A 22225-nucleotide genomic window follows, 5' to 3' on the forward strand; every position below is an offset into this window, starting at 1 on the left:
GTCCATGCCCAGAACTCTCAGCACTCTGCATAGAGGTCTATGGACTTGCTTGACTTGAGTTCCTCTCTGCTGGCCAGAGAAGAATGGTGCAGCACAACATCAAGATCTAGAGTAGAGGGAGAGAAGAATAAAAGACAATGCCTCCTTCACTGTACTGCTGTAGCCTAGCACTTGGCTACAAAAAAATGGTTCTACAGCTCTCTATGAATCTTTATTGAACATCAAATGTGTATTTTTTGTGCATTAATATGGTGTAGGCAGAGTAAAAGATTCTAGCTTTTATTGAGTTCATTATTTTGTATTTAATACTGATTTATGTTAAAACTAAGCTTTCTTTGTGAGTTTCTTAGTGAACGTAATCAGTCAGCATACTTTATACTGCCTCAATAGAGTTTAGCAGTAGGAAAACCTAGAGAAGGGAGGGGAATAGCCTTTTACCTGTGTGTATGTATGTGTAAATATATATATATATATATATATATATATATATATATATATATATATATATATATATATATATATATATATATATATATATATATATATATATATATATATATATATATATATATTGTGTGTGTGTATGTGTGTGTGTGTGTGTGTGTGTCACATGGGCTGCACAGAACCACTAGACTTCCAGATCCAATCGCCACTGAATCTCCTGAGCTCTTCCACAGCTAGCACATTGTATACTTCTCAAGGGTCACTGCTATCCTGCTGGGTCCCTGAATTGGCACTTGCTGACGCTTCCTCCTTCTTTCCCCGGCTGGTAAGAAGACTGCTTGGGTACTGGCTCCAGATTACTCACTGTAGTTTCCGGTAACAAGGTGGAATGTCCCTTTAGTGGTGACAGCTTCCCCTCTATCTCCGACCACAACTGATTCCCCATCTGGCTGAACCTTCACAACTTTGTTGAACTCCAACCCTACAATGCTTCTCTTGCTCCTGGATAGGACTCGGGCAGCCTAGCAGCCAGGTGTCCCTGGGATAGGCCTCTGGCTTGGCCTAGCAACCCGGGGTGACATAACACACATCCACCCAGACAGATGTCCAGGTGGCACAGAACCCGCGATCACCTGGCTGCACCTAAATAAGCTCTCCCAGCAGGCCAAGGGATCAATAAATCCTGACCAATTGGCTTTAACACCCCATCCATCCATAATCTGACCATACTAGTGCTACACCCTTGTCAAGCTAATGCCACCAGCAAACGCCAACTAGTGACAGAAGAGAAAAGGTACAGCAATCGAGAGTAGGAGAGGAATCGGTGGATCTTCTAACAATCAGCCAGGATGATTAATACCTGACAAACTAAATTTAGTAGCAACCCTGTCTAAACAAAATGCTACACATGTAATGAGAGTTGTTCTTAGTCTGGGTTTATTAACACTTTAAATCAGATATTGCCTATAGCATGCTACACAGTACATTAGACAAGCCTTTTTCAACCAATGTGCCCGGGCTTCCTAGGTTACTTTCAGGTTTCTTCAGGGGTGCCTTGATAAAATGACTAAAAGATGCCCAAAAATTGTATGCAATCCAGCGGGTGGATGAAGCCTGACTTTGTTCTACAAAGCCATAGGTTTTCATTGTGCACCATTACTACCTTCCAGCCACCAGCATTCTAACAACCAGTGATGTCGTCAGTCGATGAGGACATCGGACACCTGTACAGTATCCTTGTTTACCCCTCTTCCGCCCCTTCAATCAGCCCCCAAAGATGTATTTTGCTTTGAAAAAATAAATCCCCTCTAATGTTGGGTGTCCAACGTGTGTGTGTGTGTGTGTGTGTGTGTGTTGCTGTGTTGTGCAAAACTTTTTAGAATTAGGGGTGCTTCGATTTTAACCCCTTCTCGACCAGCCACCGCAGTTGTAACCGACATAACTGTACGTCAGTTCGCCTTTTGACCACCGGAGCTGATGCGCGTGCCTGGCGGTCGTGATGACCACCAGGCACCCACGATCACTCCACACAGAGTCCAAGGAGATCAGGTTCTTTCCTCGGCTGAGTATGGAGACGAGTGAGGCTAAGATGGCCCCCACTTGTCTCTATACCATAGGAGGGCGGAAGCGACGTCAAAACGTCACTTCCGCCCATACCTCTTAAAGGAACATTTTTTTTTATTTTTTCAAATGACTTATTTTTTTTTTTTTTTTTTATTGCATTTAACTCAAAATATGAGATCTGAGGACTTTTTGACCCCAGATCTCATATTTAAGAGGACCTGTCATGCTTTTTTCTAATTTTTAAAAGGGATGTTTACATTCCTTGTAATAGAAATAAAAGTGATCCCTTTTTTTTTTTTTTTAAGTGTAAAAATAAATAAAATCAAGTAAAATAAGAAAAAACACCCCGTCCCGACGAGCTCGTGAGCAGAAGCGAACGCATACGTGGGTAGCACCGCATATGAAAATGGAAGTCAAACCACACATGAGGTATCACCACGATCGGTAGAGCGAGAACAATAATTCTAGCCCTAGACCTCCTCTGTAACTCAAAACATGCAACCTGTACAATTTTTTTAAATGTCGCTTATGGAGATATTTGAGGGTAAAAGTTTGATGCCATTCCACGAGCGGGCGCAATTTTGAAGCATGACATGTTGGGTGTCAATTTACTTGGCGTAACATTATCTTTCACAAAATAAAAATTAGGCAAATTTTACTGTTTTTTATTTTTATTTTTTATTCAAAAAAGTGAAATTTATAAAAAGTGTGCTTGCAAGACCGCTGCGCAAATACGGTGTGAAAAAAAGTATTGCAATGACCGCCATTTTATTCTCTAGGGTGTTAGAACCCCCAAACATTATATATTGTTTTTTTTTCCTAAGTAATTTTCTAGCAAAAAAAAACTGTTTTAAACATGTAAACGCCAAATCTGAAAAAGAGGCCTGGGCCTTAAGTGGCTAGGGAACACAGTTAACCCCTTTACCACCCCCTGGTGTTAACTTTCCCTGCCAGTGACATTTACACAATTGATGCATTTTTTAGATCACTGATCGCTGTATACCGTATTTTCCGGCGTATAAGATAAACTTTTAACAAAAAAAAGGCCAAAAATTGGGGGTCGTCTTATACGTCGGGTTTAAAATGCTGCCCGCTGGATGTGCGGTAATACTGTATGTAGCTTTAGCCAATCTACATATAATACTGTATGTAGCTGAGCCAATCCCGGCGAGCGATGTATTTTCTTCTATTAATAAATACAGAGCCTGCTCGGGTTGGCTTTCAGAGAGAGGCGCTGGCTAATGTTGCAGCCTCTGGCAATCCGAGTAGGCTTTGTATTCATTAAAAGAATACATCGGTCACCATACTTCCATGGGTAAATCCATTCACTGATCTCCCACTACTCTACATCCTGCTGTTTGCCTTTTGAGGTTCCAGGCACCCAAGAGGGACAGGTGAATCTGGGACATATGACAGTGGGTGGTTGTATTACTAGTGAATTTATTACATTTATTAAATGCATTTTGGTGGACAATTCCCATAGACTGTAACCCAAAAGTGGTATAGTTTTGGTTGGTGAAAATTCTGCTTTCCAGAGGTGTGGTATTCAAGAGATCTGTGTTTATAGATTTATAAAAAAAAATTTAAATGTTGCCTTGGAAGGGGGATAGTCTTTTTATATGGTGAGTATAGGCCAAAACATATGTTTTCACTGGAAAAATATAGGGGGTCGTCTTATACGCCCAGTCACCGTATACACCGACAAATACGGTAAATACCAATTGTCCCAAAAATGTGTCAAAAGTGTCTGATCTTTCTGCCATAATGTCGCAGTCCCGATAAAAATCGCAGATCGCTGCCATTACTAGTTACAAAAAAAAAATGCCAAATCTTTCCCCTATTTTGTAGATGCTATAACTTTTGCGCAAACCAATCAATATACGCTTATTGCGAGAATATGCGGTGCCTTGACTCAAAAAAGGTTGAAAAATACTGCACTAGACATATGTTCCTTTTTTTAAATGCCTGCAATGTTTTTACAACAATCACACAGAACCACACATGCTCCAAGGCCAGTTTGGCTGGTAACTGAAGATTATTTTTGGCTTGGGGAATAAAATATGGCCAAATATAAGTAGAAACGCCCCATGAGGTTAATGTCCTAGTAGGAAGTCATCACTGATGACCTTTAGGCCACAATGCTGCTGCCACTGTTGGTTTCTTTTTGTTTTTAGTGTGCTATATTATATGATACCATTTTTTTTTTTTTTCATCCTTTATGGGTAAATAGTATAAAGTATTTGCTGTAGGCATGTAAGAATTACGCTGTAATTAAATATTCCTTTCGTCCTTGCAGGTGTTTAAGTTTGCGCTTTAAAAGATCATGACGAGGCTCCTCTTGGCTTTATTTGCGGTGCTATATTGGACTTCAGCGCAGTCACAGGTTAATCCTATATCCCTTGAGGAACTTGGATCGGACATTGGAATTCAGGTGTTCAATCAGGTGGTGAAGACGAAACCTCATGAAAATGTGGTCATATCCCCTCATGGAATTGCTTCTGTATTGGGAATGCTTCAACTGGGGGCTGATGGGAAGACGAAAAAGCAGTTGACAACAGCAATGCGCTATAAAGTGAATGGTCTGTTTTTTATTTTTATTTTTTTCTCACTCGCTTTTTTTTTTTTTTTTTTTTTACTTTTGTTTGGATTATAACAATTTTGCATTTAGAGTTCTTTATGGAAATCGTGGTCTTGTGTATGGAAATGTCAAATTTTGCAGATCAAATGATTACTACATAAGACACCTTCTGACAAACAGGTGGTTGTATGGCCTTTCAAGCATGTCTGTGTTGCTGCACTGCATCATAAGGATAGCCAAAGCCTGAACAACACATGTTGATATTTTGGACTCTATCCCTTTTCTGTTCAATCCCAAACAGAAAAGTTACATTTTGGCTGGAGCTGGGCTTTAAGAAACCGCTTCACGCATTCTTCATCTAGCTCCATTCTAACTGATGTGTCCTGCTTGCCCAGAAATAACATGCAAATGAGTAAAAACATACACTAACATTGCTAAACCCTTCAGGTACAAATGGCAATTTATAATTGTGCCCTGATATAAACCTATGATGACTTTTCTCTACAGCAGTGGTCTCCAAACTGTGACCCGATGGCTGGATTCGCCCCTTCGCTTGCCTTTATCCAGCCCTTGAGACGCTGTTTATTTCCTTTCTGACACCACCAATGGGGGCATAATTCTTGCCACTAACACCAAAAATGGAGCACTATTCCTCCCACTGACACCAATGATGGGGCACTTCCGCCGAACTGACGACAATAATGGAGCACTTATACCACTTATGGGCACCCTTCCATCCATTAACACTAATGATGGGGTACTATTCCTCTGCCAACAATGATAGGGCATTATTCTTTCCACTAAAAATGTGGCATTAGTTACTTCCACTGACACCATGACATGTTCTGCTCCCACTGGCCACAGTCCAGCCCCCCTAAAGTCTAAAGGACAGAAACTGTCCCTTTGTTTAGAAAGTTTGGAGACCCCTGCTCTACAGTCTTGTTTTAAAAACCTATTATTCCTCTTACACTGTATGGAATTTAGTCCAATTTTTTTAAAATGTAGCACAAAATGGAAGTTACATAGTTACTAAGGTTGAATAAAGACACCAGTCCATCCAGTTCAACCTGAGTGAGTGTCTACAATTATCCCTATCCCTGTACATTGCACATTCACATCAGTACCTACCCTCCAAGGAGCCCACAATCCAAGGTCCCCATTCTTATACTAGGGCCAATTTTGGACAGAAGCCAATTAATCTACCTGCATGTCTTTGGCGTGCGGAAGGAAACCGGAGTACCTGGAGGAAACCCGCACAGGGAGAACATGCAAACTCCAGGCAGGTGGTGTCATGGTTGGGATTCAAACCAGCGACCCTTTTTACTGCTAGGTGAGAGTGCTAACCACTGTACCACTGTGTCGCCAAGTTGATTTGTTTCCCATAGCATCTTTCACTTTTATAGAGTAAAAATATTGAAGTTGAAGTCAGCCCAAAATGTTTTTAGTTTTGGATATTGTGGGGATGGGTAAGAAACCCTTGACTCAGATGGAACAACACAAAAATGGAATAGGGAGTGAGGGGGCCTATACCCATACAGTAACTACCTGACAATGGTTCTAATTTCTCAACTCCAACCTATCCTAAACTCCCCCCCCCGTGATAGTTGTTTAGGTAATGAAGGGTACGGTCATAACTTGACATAAAAGATGTTGTTGCATTTTTAACCCTTCCTTGCTATTTTAAAAAGGTGTTTTTGGTTTTGTTGATTTGAGAAATGCGGTGATTGTGTGTTGACAAAGGCTGCCCTTTTGTTTAAATGTTGTTGTATATGACATGAAAACCAAAGAAATGCGAGCAGCCCACTTAATGAGGAAGGGGCAGTGCCTCTGTTCAAAAAAACTTTTTATAGAAGGTTCCCTTTGGGGATCTGTACAGCCTTCATTGGGGCTAGTAGCGGGCTACCATTGTCTGTCTGTTAGAGGCTCTCAAACCCTTCCTTACTCTATCTAAGCTGAAATAAATGATTTTGACTTGAGTTGGACTTTAATACTTATTTAATGTGATAAAAATTTACTTTGCTTTACACATATAGTCAAATATATTATACCACTAAAATCCAAGTTTACCAAAAACAGATCTTATTTTATGAGATACAAGATTTTACCAATATTCCAAGAAATCATTTTAAAATACGTTAGAACAGAAATTTTTGCAGTCAAATATTTACACGGCTGTATTGATTACAATATATATTTTTTCCCAAATGTTCACAGACACAAACACAGGGATTTCTTTAGAATAAGGTGCCTTTCACATTGGCTGTCTGACCCCGGGGATTTTGCTTTGCTCAGCAGGGGATCGATCCACTGATTTCCACTGAGCAGGCATCTGACAGGTCCGTCTCTGCTCACTGTGCAGAGATGGACATGTCAGAGCCCCACTCCCCTATATGGGAGATCGGATGAAAACAGACTGCCTGTCTGTTTTCATCCAATCTGCCAGACAGATGGAAAATAGGGTCACCATCCGTCTAAATTTCACAGACAGGATCTGATCGGCTAGCAGCTGGTGTCAAAGGACAGCTGACATCCGTCACTCCATAGAAGTGAATGGAGCGGCCAATCAGGTTAGCCTGAAAAACTGACAGGCGGACCTGATCGGAAAGCCTGTGTGAAAGGGGCCTAACAAAAGAACTGCAACCTAGTTTGTGAAAATCCTTGTAATGTACATAAATCTCCCAGAGGGGAATGTTGTAGGTTTTTTTTTTTTGTTTGTTTTTTTTTTTTTTTTTCTCAACAAAAGTGGAGTTACTCTTTTCTAAAGGTAAAAGAAAATAATGTTCATTAATGGTAATCTACAAATGTCACACAAATCAGAAAATTGTGTTGGATATTTTTTTTGCAATCACACCTTCTTAGGTTAATAAATATGCATGTGTTTTTGTTGTGTGCAGTGGTTGGGAAAATACTAAAGCGAATCAACAAGGCAATAGTAGCAAAGAAGAATAAGGACATTGTCACCACGGCCAATGCTGTGTTTGCAAACAATGGATTCCAGATGGAGGATGCCTTTGTCATCAAGAATAGAGAGATTTTTCAGAGCCATGTAAGACATGTTGACTTCCAGGACAGTTACACAGCTGCTGCTATGATCAACCAGTGGGTAAAGAATGAAACCAAGGGTGAGTATTTCTCAGATGTTCTGCTAGTGTCTATTACAGGGGACAGTTGAATTAAATTCTAAGCATGGAAAAATTAATAAGCTCATTAGTAACCTGGAATTTCATGCCCCATTTACTGTGCAGAGCAAATGGGATGTGTGTATGTATGTATGTATGTATGTATAATATATATATATATATACACTTACATTTTAGTTTACTTGTCAAGACTTGAATATTGGCTTTAACCAACATGGTTTCTGTTTTTTCTACTAGTTTAGCTCAGATTTTCCAGTTACGCTAGTAAAAGTGTGCCTGTTCATTGAGCAGTATGGAATGCTGAAGTCCTGGTGGTATGAATAACCTATGTACAGGGCCGTCTTTAATATTGATTGGGCCCTGTGCAAACATTTTCTTGGGGGCTTCTGAGACATACAAAAAAAATAGTGGGTGGACTCAGAATCAATTTACTGCAGCAGATCACGCAGCAATTGCAATTGGTTGCTAGAGGTTACAGCCTATCTTTACCGCTCACTGGCTGGTTGCTAGAGGTTACAACACATAATTTCTGCTTGCCAATTTGTTGCTAGAGGTTACTGCACATTATTAGCACTCACTGATTGGTCGCTAGGGGTTACAGAATATCATTACCATAATTACCACTCGCTGATTGGTTGCTAGAGACTACAGCAGATCACTACTGTTCACTGATTGGTTGCTACAGGTTAATGCACATTATTGCCACTCACTGAGAAGTGTAGCAATCCCAAATAATTGAGCAAGTAAAATGGCACATTAATACAAATACTACAGGAGATAAGAGACTGCGGTCATGCTTCAGGTGACAATCAGAAACTGCAAACTTTATACAGGAGATGGTCAGAACTTTCAGCAATGCACAGCTTTACAGTTGAATAACACAGCTCAGGGTTCAGCAGTCAGGCATTTTATGGGTGTAAGGACATATCTGGCCAGCCAAGCTCACTGCATACATTCAGAGGTCCAGGGCGGGGCTTCCACTCTGCTCTCACTACAACTGCTCCACCCTGAGCATACAGGCATAGGGCGGGGTTAGAGCATCAGTGTAGCTCCTGCCCGTCCTCTGTATTCCCCAGCCAGTATAGAAGGGGCAGAGCCTGAAGCTACACTGACGCTCCCACTCCGATCACTGCTCTCACTACAGCTGTGCTGCTCTGTTCCGAGCATACAGGCTGCATAGGGCGGGGTCAGAGCATCAGTGAAGATGGCTAGCTCGGGAATACAGCCTCCCATATCCTCTATGCACTCTGCAAAGCGTCATCGGGCCCCAATTCGTGGGTAGTGTGGGCTCAATGCTTTGGATCCCCCCCAACAAATATTGGTCCCAGGGCAGGTGCCCGTTTGCCCTGCATTAAAGACAGCCCTGCCTAATGTGCATTATATTGGCAATACTGTAATCATTAAGGGATAACTATACTTAGTAATGTTATGCTACAGCCTATGCCTATCCCATCTCCGCTCCCCACGCCCATAAACCACCACCCATCCCACAGCCATACCTGAGTCCGATCAATGGGCCAAAGCCTGCAGCAATTTTCAGTCTGCTACTGAAGTTTTCATGCAGCTTGTTGCTTCTGTATATCCCTTTTAAACTTCTATGGGGGCATCTCCCAAAAGTCTCCTGTATTTCAAGAAGACTCAAAGAAACATGCCAGGAATTACTATGCAGGTATGGCTAGTGGGAAGATTTTGGCTGGAGGATCCGAAGAATGTTACAGGCTGTGGTCAAGACAATTGCACACTGAGGCAAAAAGGGTAACTGTTCTTTCTCATTCAGTGGTATTATAAAATATAACCTTTTAGCTAAAGTAAATTTTGGGACAAATTCTCTGCAGGAAGAAAAAAAAAACGAATTCCCAGCACACCTGGGAATGGGTCTTCTACCCAATATTAAATCTTTTTCTGTTGGGACTGTATATATGCAGTGCATGCGACACCTTTTTATTATCTGCTGCTCCAGATACATAGTATTTAGTATAGATAGTGCCATCTTATATGCACTCTATTTGATAATCCTTTTAATGATCATATGAATCTTATGTCTTGTAGGCATGATCGACAACCTGTTGTCCTCCGATTTATTGGACAGTTCCCTGACAAGGTTAGTTGTAGTCAATGCACTGTATTTCAAGGGACTTTGGAAATCTCGTTTCCAGCCTGAAAACACAAAAAAACGAACTTTCCATGGACCAGATGGCAAGGCTTCTCAAGTACCAATGCTGGCCCAGCTTTCTCTGTTCAGGAGTGGTAGGTATTTTTTATTTGGTATAGACTTTATTCTCAAACATTAAAGTGTTTGTTACCCTAAATATTTTTTTTCCTTATGTACAGTATGTTTACATATGTGCATTATATAATTTGTAGTCTATATTATTTTTATGTTCTACATCTTCCTGTCCATCACCTTTCTTCCTTGTTCTAAACAGACCACGCACAGAACAGAAACTGAGATCTGCTTGCGTAGTCAGTTTTTATCCTTTTTATCTGGCCATTCAGAAATGTGCAGACACGCAGCATGCCTGTATTAGGTAGGTTGTTCATCTACCACGCCCCCTGATCAATTAGAGCATGCCTGTTGCTCACATCCCCTTCTAACCACAGCCTGCCTCCTGCTCAAGAACAACCTAAATCTTGCCTCAAGCTAAACAGCCTATGAAATGCTGACAGTGTCCTGCAGGGACGTGCGGTGAGGTCAGTGGCTGGTAAGGCACTGGCTAATATCGGAGCCAGATACACACAGGCTACATACACTGCGAATGTAAGAGCGAGAACAATAATTTCAGCACTAGACCTCCTCTGTAACTCTAAACATGTAACCTGTAAAAATTTTTTACAGTGTTGCCTATGGAGATTTTTAAGTACTGAAGTTTGGCGCCATTCCACCAGTTGCATGTCTCTTGTCCTAGGGTGACACTCGATGTACTGGTATCTTTGGAAGTGCAGCATTGCCTACCTAGGACAGGAATTATACAACACATCACACCTCGTCTCTGTAATATTGGAAGGTGTTGTGTAGTCCAGAGGGAGCTAGGGACATGCTAACTAATGAGTTGGCAAAGATGGTGTTATTGGCTCACTGGACATTTGTACTTGTTGAACAGATATAATGCTTTCAATGGTTTATGAAAAAAAAAAACCTCAAAAGTAAGTTTGGGTTTATATAGACTTTACATTTTGGTATTTAAGCCAGTTTTACTGAAATTCTGTTTAGAATAACAGTTGTATTCTGCTGGGGATGTTTTTTTTTTATTTTTTTTTATTTTTTTCCCCCACTTCATCTTTTGACTTTCAGGGACTTTGAGGTGTAGATGGGAGTGAGAGAGTGTCTAGTATGGGGGCTGTGGATACTTGCATAGCTTTTGCAGAGGATGATTTTTTTACTTTTCTTTACATGAATTTTATCTTGGCTCTGGCCAGGACAAAAAAACTTTCTTTTTTTTTTCCTGGTAAATATTGAATATGCAAATGTTTTACCCTGTACACCAAGCTTTTACTTTTTTACACTCTTCCCTAGTTCCTGTTGCAAAAATCCCATTTGCCTAGCTCAGTAGGTGAAAGCCTCCAGCCAGACACCATTTCTGTATTTGTAGGACCACTGTCTCCTATGGCAACGATCTTGTAGTAGTTACTAGCGGCAATTGCATTCAACTATTTCATCAACACTATATATCAATACTATATTAACACGAACAGTTCTCAGCTTAAAGTCAAATCGATATTCCTATTGCGCACTCATTCCTGGTATCAATGGCTCATAAAATAGCGGGTGCTGCAGCGATTACCAGTTGGGTCCTGGAAGCATCAAACAAGCATACATATTCGCAAGCACACCATGGATTGACAAATTTTTGTCCAAAAGGTTTAATGAAGAGGATTGCATCACAAAAGAAAAGTGCAATGTTTTGGAGCCACACAGGACCCCTTCGTCAGGCATGTGATCAGTTCCTAGCTTACTCCACAATCACTCAGTGTGGGTCTTCACTCAAAGAACTCCCAGTCTTTCACTAGACTTCGGATCCAATAGCCACTGGATCCCCTAAGCTCTTCCACTTCTAGCACTCAGTATCTTCAAGTGCCACCCCCGCTTCCCTTCAGGGTCCCTGGCTTGGCACTCAGATACTCTTCAAGCGTCGCCTCTGCTGTCTTGCTGGGTCCCTGACTTGGCACTTGCTAAGGGTTTTCTCACTTCTTCACCGTCCCCAGCTGGTGAGAAGACTACTCTTTTACTGTCCTCAGCTTACTCAGTGGTTTCCGGTAACAAGGTCCCTTAGTGACTGCTGCTTCCCCTTTCTACCTCTGACCACAGATGGTTCCCTGTCCGGCGGAACCACTACTTCTGTTTGGACTACAAGTCAGCAGTCCCAACCCTGCATTGCTCTCCTGCTTCTGGATAGGCCCTCAGACAGCCTAGCAGCCAGATGTCCCCGGGATAGGCCTCAGACTTCTGGCCTAGCAGCCTGAGGCTGCATAACACACGTCCACCTAGACAGCCGCCCAGGTGGCATGGAACCCCCCGATCACCTGACTCCACCCAAATTGGCTCTCCCAGCAGTCCAGGGGACTTAAAGAAACACCTGACAATTGGCTGGCACACCCCATCCACTTATAATCTGTCCTTGCTGTGCCCTTGTCTTAGCTAATGTCAGCAGCTACAAGAGAGAAGTGCAGAATTAGGGGGAAATCAATTGCTCTCCTAACATCAATTGGCCAAGGCAACTATCGCCTGGCCACTAAATTTCATAAACCCTGCCTAAACATCAGGGTGCTACATGTACATATGTAAGTGTACAGGGCTCTTAATTATTTATTTTATTCATCCGGTATGTGCCACTATCTGAACCTCTGGCAGACACATGTCCTGGGTGTATACAGTGTATGCCAGTAAACAACAGTGGAGGTATGTCCCCTTTTCAGACTCCCTGTCAGCGCAATGACAGGCAGGACAGCTGATCACTGCTGTCACATGTACGTGTGTCGGGACAAAGGAAGTTACACTACTCACTTTCTTTGCCCAGCTCTGACTGATGACATCATCTAATTCAGAACATGGCAAAAGAAGGGAGGCTTGTACATGTCCCTCTGCCCCGCTTCTTTGTTCACATGTGATGGCAGCAATTGTTTGTGCTGTCTGTCGCTGCATCTTCTCCTGGTCCATACTGACAGGAGGCCTGAAATGGGCACAACTTTTAACTAAAGGAACAAATGCCTCTCAACATCTGTGGGTCTGATTAGTGTTGGTGTCGCTACAATCGATACGGGTTCACTCTGATGGCGGTCTGAATGGGGCAGAGAGCATTATATTAAGTTTAAAAAAAAAAAAAATCTTTGCTTTTACAATCCATATGCCATGTGCATGTTTCCTATTCTGCCACAGCTCATTCAATATGCCATGCTGTACATTTCCTAATCTGTACCCCCTCAATCTATATACTTTGTTGTTCCTTCCACACCACCTCATTCTGTTCACTGTGGTTTACATTCCTTACTGTGCACCAGCCTTTCCGGCCCAGCAGCTGTAGTGTGTACGCATGTGTTGAATGTGCCAGAACATCAAATGTGTGGACAAGGGCACAATTTCATTGTGTGCCATGCAGGGCCATCTTTAATATTGATATATATGTGTATACCCGAGGGATGAGAGAGAGGAGCACATGTGTATTTCCAAGTAGTGAGGAGCCAGCATGCGACCAGCACCAAAGGCGGCTGAACTCCGGCGGGCAGCGCAGGGCCCCCCAACAATGACCGGGCCCTGGGTAGATGCCCCTTTTGCCCTGCGGTAAAGACAGCCCTGGTGCCATGGGTGCAATGTACCCACAGTTATGCCCCTAAATGGGGATGCTTGGGTGTGATAAAGCCCCCCCCCCCACCCCAATCATTCTCCAGCCCCCAAACAGCTGACATGTTTTTGTAATATTTAACCATGTTACAATACTTTCAATGAACGGTAAAATAGGGCAGTTCCTGATATGAGATAGATCCACTGCGTCCCACTCTCTTTAAGACGGACTCTGTCTCTGCCTCTCAATAAATTGACAGAAGAAGAGGAAGCAAATGTGTCCCCAGTAGCAACTTCTAAGTCTTGACTGCCTGTGTTTTTCACTACAGCAAATACTATGGATGATTGCTGCAGACAATATTCCTTTTATTTTCTACCCCTACCTGAACTGGCTCGCAGATTGTGTATCCTCCCTTCTAGATTGTAAGCTCTAACGAGCAGGGCCCTCTAGTCCCTTCTGTATTGATTTGTATTGTAAGTGTACTGTCTGCCCTCATGTTGTAAAGTGTTGCGCAAACTGTTGGCGCTATATAAATCCTGTATTATTATTATTATTATTATTATAATAATAATAAATAAAGAGGGGTCCATTGTTGTTGCAGGGGGGTTATTGATATTTCTGGGGGATTTATTTATGCTAGAGATTTTATTGCTGATGGAGTGTCAGGACCTTATATTACTACCTCTCAATCTGAGGCCATAACCTTCTTTTCTTTTTTGTTTTAATAAAAAAAAATACAGGGTCAGCCAGTACTCCTAGTGGCCTGTGGTACAATGTGATAGAGCTGCCTTATCATGGTGGAAGTGTCAGTATGCTGGTGGCACTGCCCACTGATGAAAACACCCCTCTCTCTGCAATTATTCCTCACATCAGTACGAAAACCTTGCAGAGTTGGATGACCATGACACCGAAGAGAGTCCAGCTCATTTTACCAAAGTAAGTGCTTGGCAGAAGCTTAATTTAATTTATTTTCAGGAAACAAAGAAAATGTGTGTACCCTTTCATTACCAAACGGACTACCGCACTACCATTCAAGCACTTGCCTACACAACTGTTTTAGATACTTTTTCTGCAGTGTCTCGGGGGCTGTAATCCAGATTTCTCCACTTAATAAGCTGATCTTCCTCCCCTGCTCTCCTGGATATGCCTACTAGCCCATCACTGTTTTGTCTCAAATGTCACTTTATGAAATAAACATACCTCCGAGTCCTGAGGCCCAATATTGTATGGAGGATACGGTGGCTTGCCAATTTTAACAAAAACCCACAGGCAGATTATCCCGCTAAGACAGGGAGGAAAAATCTAATGAAAAATAAATAAAACCCCCGCACTATGGCTGGATAATACCTGAATATATATAAATATCAGCTGCTCCCCTCAAAGTGCAATAAATTGACTTTGTGACATGTGGGTTGTATAAGAAATAAGAGGACGCTAAAAAACAAACAAACAAAAAAATTTATACTATGGTTAAATAGCATAAACATAAAGTGCAATAGTGCTGTGCAATCAATAGTAATAATAAAGGGCTTCTAAATCATCAAGGTATTTCAAACCAAACCAAGCTTCATTTGACTTGCCTTTTTTATTAAAGAGGTCATGGTGATTTGGTAAGTAGGCTATTTACCCTTATCTACCGGGTGTGTTCATCCATAAATCGTTGTGATGGTGTAAAGATCTGAATAATTTCAGATAGTTTTGGACATTTTTTGTGATACCCCGGATCAAATTTGCCTTTTTATAGTTATAGACTTTATTCACTTTGATATTCTTTATGTACTTTGATTTAGAAGCACTTTATTATTACTGTTGATTGCACAGCACTATTGCACTTTGGTTATGCTATTTAACCATAGTATATAGTGTACAGGTTTTTTTTTTTTTGCGCCCTGTTATTTCTTGTACAACCCACAGGAAGAATCTAATGTAGTTCAATACCATTACTGGCCTATAATGATGTGAGAGTCATATTTTACACTACTCACCTGTTCTCTCTCTCTCTCTCCCCCCCAAAATAGAAACCGAGACATTGCAGTGAGTTATCATCCTAGGCCATTGGTAGGCCACCCCTATGTTGTTCATACAAGGACCTCTACTTTTTATATTAAACTTTGTTAGCTTTTGTATTCCGGTTTGTAAGGAATTCTACAAATAATATTTGTGTATGAAGAGGTTCATGTCATGTTCATGTGCATGTCATGAGATGAGCAGACTACCTCTTTGGTATTTGCAAATATGTGCCACGATTGTACTGTATACTGTTTTTATGCATTAGGGACTTTTCTTCTTTTTTGTGCTGTTAGCATTCACAACTGAATGGTGTTGTGACCCTTGCAAACGTTTCCCTGTATAGCAGTGTTTTTTAAACTAGGGACGGGACCCAAACTGGGTTATGAACATGCTTGGGATAAGTCACACTTGACTTTGTGGAGGAGCAATTAGCAGATCATTGGCAAATTATGGCACAGTGACTATAATTTACAGCATGGACATCTATAGGGAACTGGAGCATGTACAAGGTCAAGTGGCAGTTACCAAGACAAGGATGGGAGATGAAGAGACCCAGTGCTAGTTGGTAATGCCTACTACTAAAAGATACAAAATGACCAAGCTGTCCAGCAAATGTGGCAGTTATGGGGTTGAGAAACTGTTTTTAACAGTGACAGGGATATTTACAATGATCAGCTTTTATTTATGTAAATTCTTTATCCCAATTGGGATTAGAAAACCAGACTAATAGTTCAGCACAGTTTCATACGCATGCAAAACCATTAATGCAAATAATAAAAGGAAGTCTAAATGACAGGGCAGTGCACTAAACTATTTTGATTTCAGCTGCTCAGACTTGCTACTTCTGCTAACTGGCTGCTGTAATACAGCTCATTGCTTTATGAGGATATGGAGTAAACTAAATGTGGGTGGTAGAAGCTGTTTAATTGTTATATAATGTTATAATCATGGGTATATGTTCCCAATTAGCCATATTATTTATGTTGGGTGGGACCTGTTTGGAACTCCTGAAAGTGCGTGCACATCTGTTTGGCTTCTCCATTGTGTCTGCTATAGATATTGTAATCCTTTGGAATTTGCACACCCTGAAAGTTGTTAATTTTAAAGTAGTATTTTTTTTTTTTACGCTCCTTTTAAAAATGGGCGCTTGGGTGGTTTATGCCATAATGTACTAGTATGCAGTGCATATTCATACATTATTACAGTCTTGATTGTCAAAGAGTGCTGCGCTGTCAGCACTTCCGAGGGTCCCGATCACTTCCACCTTCACCCAGTCCTCCGTCCAGGCTCTATTTTTTGGCCATTTGAATAGCCAGGCTGCAATGACCTCACTCCAGCACATGTGCGTAAGTTGCATATTTTTGGCAGAGGGAAGGAATTTTGACAGAAAAGACGGAATGGGTCTCTTCTATCATTAAAAGCTCTGTTTGTCAGAATCTTTTTGAACATTTTAGTTGTACAAGTTAAATTCCACTTTTAAGATTAGATGACTTAAAGCAATGCTAAATGATATCCTTGTTCTCCAAAAATAATCCATGCACATCCATTCATTACTTAATAGCCTTTTAATTTTATTTTTTAATGTTTCTCTGCCTCTAATGTCTTCTAGACACTTCTGAACCTCTCCTTTTCCTGGGCAATGAAAAGCAGTTTATGAATGAAGGACAAGTGAATAATTAAAAAGTCTGCCTCCTCCATTCATAGAATGCTTTTCTTTGCTGGAATGTATAGTACAGCTTCTATGAATGGAACAGTGGGGTGGAAAGGGTGGGCATAGTCAACACTTTTAATGCGTGCCTGTGACCGGTAAACCCCACATCACTGGAGATTACAGCTGTGAGGGTATCCAGGAGGTCACAAGACTAAAGATTTAAAGGAACAGAGCAGCCACCAGCACTCGAGACTCTCCCCATTCATCCATTCATGTAAATACTGTAGCTAGTGCCGAGATGTATATGTATGTATGTATGTATATATATATATTTTTTTTTTTTGCTTTAACCCTTAACACAATAAGATGTACCTGTACATCCTTTGGTTTAGGTGTAGACAAAACAAAAAAAATATACCACTCTAATGCTCCTATTGCTCCTATCACTGATATCAGCCAGCATGACATGTAATGAACTGATGCAGCTGCAGCCATGCCTGGTGTCCTTTGTTCCAGCTGGCTCTTTAATGTAAATGTGATCCCAGCGGCTTTATAGTCACGCATTCACTTTTGCAGGAGGCAGAAGGGGTTTGCAAATCCCCCCCCCCCCCCCCCCCGCCTTTTCCGGGCTCTTCTGTTCCAGCAGGGAGCCTGGGACTGATGTGAATGGTCAGACCAGCTTGCCATAGAGGGAGGAGGAACATCTGTTCCCTTATCTCTACGGTGTATGAAGAGTTAATTACTTCTGGTTTCAGTCCTTTAATTACTGTCTGTTACCCGCTAGTAAATCAGTTGATCAAACCAATCTTGGTTTAATTGGCTGCTTTGAAGGGCAGAGGAGAGATCTGGAATCTAATAGACCCCAGCTCTCTCTATAAAGAGTAACTCTAAACTGGTAGTCTGTAAAGGCTTGTAAAGCCTACCGTAGTTTGTCACCATTCCATGGGGGTGCACAATTTTCAAGTGTGACTTATATCTATATCCATTTACTTGATGTAATGTAATGTTTTATATTTTACCAAAAAAGTGTAGTATTTTGCTTGTGTGCACTAAAATTCGTTAAAGTATTTATTTTTTTTCTGGAAATTTTGCCCTGCAAATATTGTGTGACATAAAAAAATTGCAACGACCACCCCAAGGCCTTTTGCTTTCAGAAATTTTATATAATAATTGGGTGTTCTATATAATTTTGTACTTAAAACAAAAAAAACCCCAGATCTTTACATTTTATTTATAATGTAAGAATTAACAGAATTTTGGTTCGGGTAACAACTGGTTATTGTCCATAGTTTGGCCACACTGGTTCACTTTCACATGATTGGTTGCTCGTGTATTCATAAACTATTATTTTTTTTTTTTTTTTGTGATTTGGAATGGGCATTTACAAACATACCACCATCTAATTCTTATGGGCACTTTTATTTTGTGCATGTTTACCTGCTAATACCACAAATGTTAAACTTTTTTTTTTTTTTTCTTGTAATGCATACTTTTAATAGGTTCACAGTGGAGGCCGACGCTAATTTAAAAGAACCTCTGAAAAACCTTGGCATCACTGATATGTTTGACTCGTATAAAGCTAACTTCACAAAAATTACCAGTAAGTCTCTTAATGACTTTGCTCAATTCAAATCTTTTAGATTTATCTTTGCAAATATCTCCCTTTTTTAGTTTTGAGTTATGATCTCATTTTACTTTTTACTTTTAACTTTTTTTTTTTTTCTATGTGCACATTTGCATTATAACTAATGGAGGTTCAAGGTAAAGCAAAGACTTCCAGATTCTGAAAGACTGCCATGAGTATGATATTGCAATAGCAGCTGCTCATTATGAAGGAGACTTATTGTAAAGGGAGATTCACAGCATGAGTTTTAGGGATTTGAAAAATGGAATATATTTACCTTGAAAGTCAGACATTGATCATTATCACAAGACATGTCTTCTATGTAGTGTCTTGGCAGTTTGTATAAAAAAAAAAGTGCTGAGGATTGATGTGGAGAAAAGCTGCAGTGTTTTAGTGCTATATACATGAAGAAAGATGGGCATACTACTTACTTGTCTCTGCTAGCTAGGGATGAGCTCAAGATTCGGTTTGAACACAACTTCAGAATGAAGATTGGCTGCTTGTGTGTTCTATCGCTATGCCACCATATATGACTGCTTTCCATCAACTATGCTACTATATATGCCTGCTAAGCAAGTAGTGGGGGTATGGAATTTGCAGAGGACCCTATGTGCCCCCCCCCCCAGGTGTCTTTCTTGACATCCATACCAGACTGTCATCAAGGACAAGGTTCTGGTATGTGTTTTTGGGTAGCCCCTTTTAATATAAATATCAGACCTTCATCTAGGATTAGAGTATGGTATAGATCAGGGGTCTCCAAACCTTCTAAACCAAGAGCCAGTTTACTGTACTTTAGACTATAGGGGAGGCTAGACTGTGGCCATTGGGAGTTGAACATGTCCCAGCATCAGTTGAAGTAAACAATGACCCATATTTGGTGTTATTGAGAGGAATTGTGCACCATCAATGGTGTCATTGGGCCTCAATGTCAGTGGGAGGAACTGTGTACTAACGTGGGTGTCATTGGTAGGATGTGGTTGTTCCCCACAATTGTTGGTATAGATAGATAGCGGTGCGCAGGTGCACTGAGCGCGCCGCTGACAACGGCGATATGCCGCGAGTGGCGGCTCCAGTGCGCATGCGCGGGAGTGACGTAATTGCGGCTTCGTCGAATGACAGCAGCGGAGCAGGAGACCCACCGAGAAGATGGATGCTCCGGACTACAGGGGACAGCAGTGACATCGCTGGCTCCTGTGTCAGGTAAGTGACACATAATGGATTACTATGCGTTGCATAGTAGTCCATTATGCTTTACCTTTGCAGGGAATCAAAGAGGAAGTAAACTCATCAGGGTTTTACTTCCTCTTTAAACAGGTTTTTTGTTTTTTTTCTTTGTAATTAGGTTGTGCTGCACAAATGTGCCACTTCACAGGTTATGGGCATCCCCCAGGCATATTATTTAAAGGAATTTTGAAATTATGTTGACCTTAAACTTTTTTTTTTTAATTTTTTTTCTGTTTTGCTACATGTCCTCTAGGGCAGTGGTTTTCAACCTCTGTCCTCAGGTATCCCCTGTCATTGATATTGATTTAAAGCGGCTTTGCAAAGTAAAAGAAAACCTGAAAACATGGCCCATCGGGGGTACTTGAATGAATATATAATATAGTGTGTGTATATGTATGTGTGTATATATATATATATATATATATATATATATATATATATATATATATATATATATATATATATATATATATATATATATATATATATATATATATATATATATATATGTTACTTTTTGGGGGGGGGGGGGGGCGGCAATATAACAGTATTCTAACAGAAATGTCACAATCTGAAATTTGAGCATAATTAAACCTACCTATCAACTGTTGTAGCATTGAGAGTTGCTTATCAGTCTGGTGCAGTGTAGTTATGTGGAGAAGTGGGATCCGCAATGTCAGAGCATTGTTCAGACTGGGGATTTACTTGGATGGCTCTGCCTGAACATTAATGTATGTTCTTAAACTAAACTTAAAATGAAAAATAAAAGCACATTTTAAGTCAGTTCATAGTATAGTGGATACTGCACTTTGGACGTTTTTCCTCTGCGTTTTATTGAATATTCATTTTTCCCCTGAATAGTTCTTTGTAATATGTAACTTTGTGCCATCTAGTGTTTTTAGTATTGCTCATTTCTAATATCATATAATCTTGTGCCATCTAGTGTTCAGTATTGATACTGCTATTTTACCTACAACTTTTCAACTCTTTGAGTTACTTTGTAAATTTAGAGTGAACCTATGAGGAGAAAAAACGACTGCCTTAATTCTAAAACTACAGGCATCAAGCAAGGCACTGATTCTGGCCCAGGCTTAACCCCCTAATCAGTTTTTTGAAACAACCAATCAGTAAAGTCTGAAAAGTCTAAACTCCAATTCTTCGATATTTGATCTAATTAGGTGGTGAAGCTAGAATTAGGATGACACATTCCAAATTGCAGCACAGTTATTCTTCACCATCGTTATGTGTTTTCTTTAAATTAGTGTTTATTTTCAACATTGGGCACTATTAAAAAAAAAAAAAAAAAAAAAAAGTTTACCAGTAAATTTGTCAAAATTGCTACCTCGGAATTTGCAATTTACAACCTTCAATGCTTCAGGCTCTTTCTGTCACGCTGCTGCTTCCATGAACTTCTGGTCTTCACGGAAAAAGAGTTAACAGTGGACAGTGCAGTCTGGAGCCAGTATGTTAGCTTGGAGAAGGGGAAGCAGAGGACAGGGCCTTGCCATCCTAAGCTACAGGGTTGTGTGTTTGTATTGATGCACACAGTGTAGGGAGACACACAGCTCCCTGTATGCAAGGGTGGCTTCTTAGGATTCTGCAAGAGAAAGGAGCCACCCTGAAACGGGAAACTTGAGGCAGTGGCCATGGCACCAGCTTAATCTGGAATATAGGCAAAGATTCATAGATAAAGAAGCTGCATACTCAGTAAGTGAATAAATCAGCTGCTGAAGGTGCTTATGAACTGAGGGTTTAATATCACTTTAACTTTGCTTTCTTAGAATTTAATTTTGTTCACTGAATCATGTAAACTAGAAAGGGGGGGGGGGGGGAACCCTCTATATTATGCTCAACAGTTTGGTCTTCCAAAATGCTAATGTATATGTTTCTTTTATTTTTCTTTTTTTCTTTTAGGGGCAGAACACATTTATGTGTCACATATGTTGCAGAAAGCTAAAATAGAGGTGAAAGAAGATGGTACAAAGGCCTCTGCAGCCACTGGTAATACAGAATTTGCCATTGAATCAGTTTTAATACTGTAGTTGAATGAATGCCCTTAACTTGGAATAAAAGATTGCAGTTACAATGGGGCAAAAAGTATTTAGTCAGCCACCAATTGTGCAAGTTCTCTCACTTAAAAAGATAAGAGAGGCCTGTAATTGTCATCATGGGTACACCTCAACTATGTCTGGATTTGTTTCCACATTTTGTCTC

The 22225-nt window shown here is 40.6% G+C and overlaps 1 protein-coding gene across 1 annotated transcript in view; it reads left to right on the forward strand.

Annotated features, from left to right (window-relative positions):
- SERPINE2 (serpin family E member 2) overlaps positions 1-22225 on the forward strand; it is a 79536-nt gene that overhangs the window by 51801 nt on the left and 5510 nt on the right. Inside the window, exons 2-7 of the mRNA XM_077488287.1 lie at positions 4304-4586; positions 7480-7707; positions 9775-9972; positions 14243-14438; positions 18663-18763; positions 21926-22012. Of these exons, the coding sequence (XP_077344413.1) occupies positions 4331-4586; positions 7480-7707; positions 9775-9972; positions 14243-14438; positions 18663-18763; positions 21926-22012 (1066 nt within the window). The 5' untranslated portion in view covers positions 4304-4330. The remainder of the gene's footprint in view (positions 1-4303; positions 4587-7479; positions 7708-9774; positions 9973-14242; positions 14439-18662; positions 18764-21925; positions 22013-22225) is intronic.

Source organism: Lithobates pipiens, unplaced genomic scaffold (assembly GCF_037356315.1).
Source record: "Lithobates pipiens isolate NorthernLeopardFrog02 unplaced genomic scaffold, aLitPip1_a1.2 Scaffold_18, whole genome shotgun sequence".
NCBI lineage: Eukaryota > Metazoa > Chordata > Amphibia > Anura > Ranidae > Lithobates > Lithobates pipiens.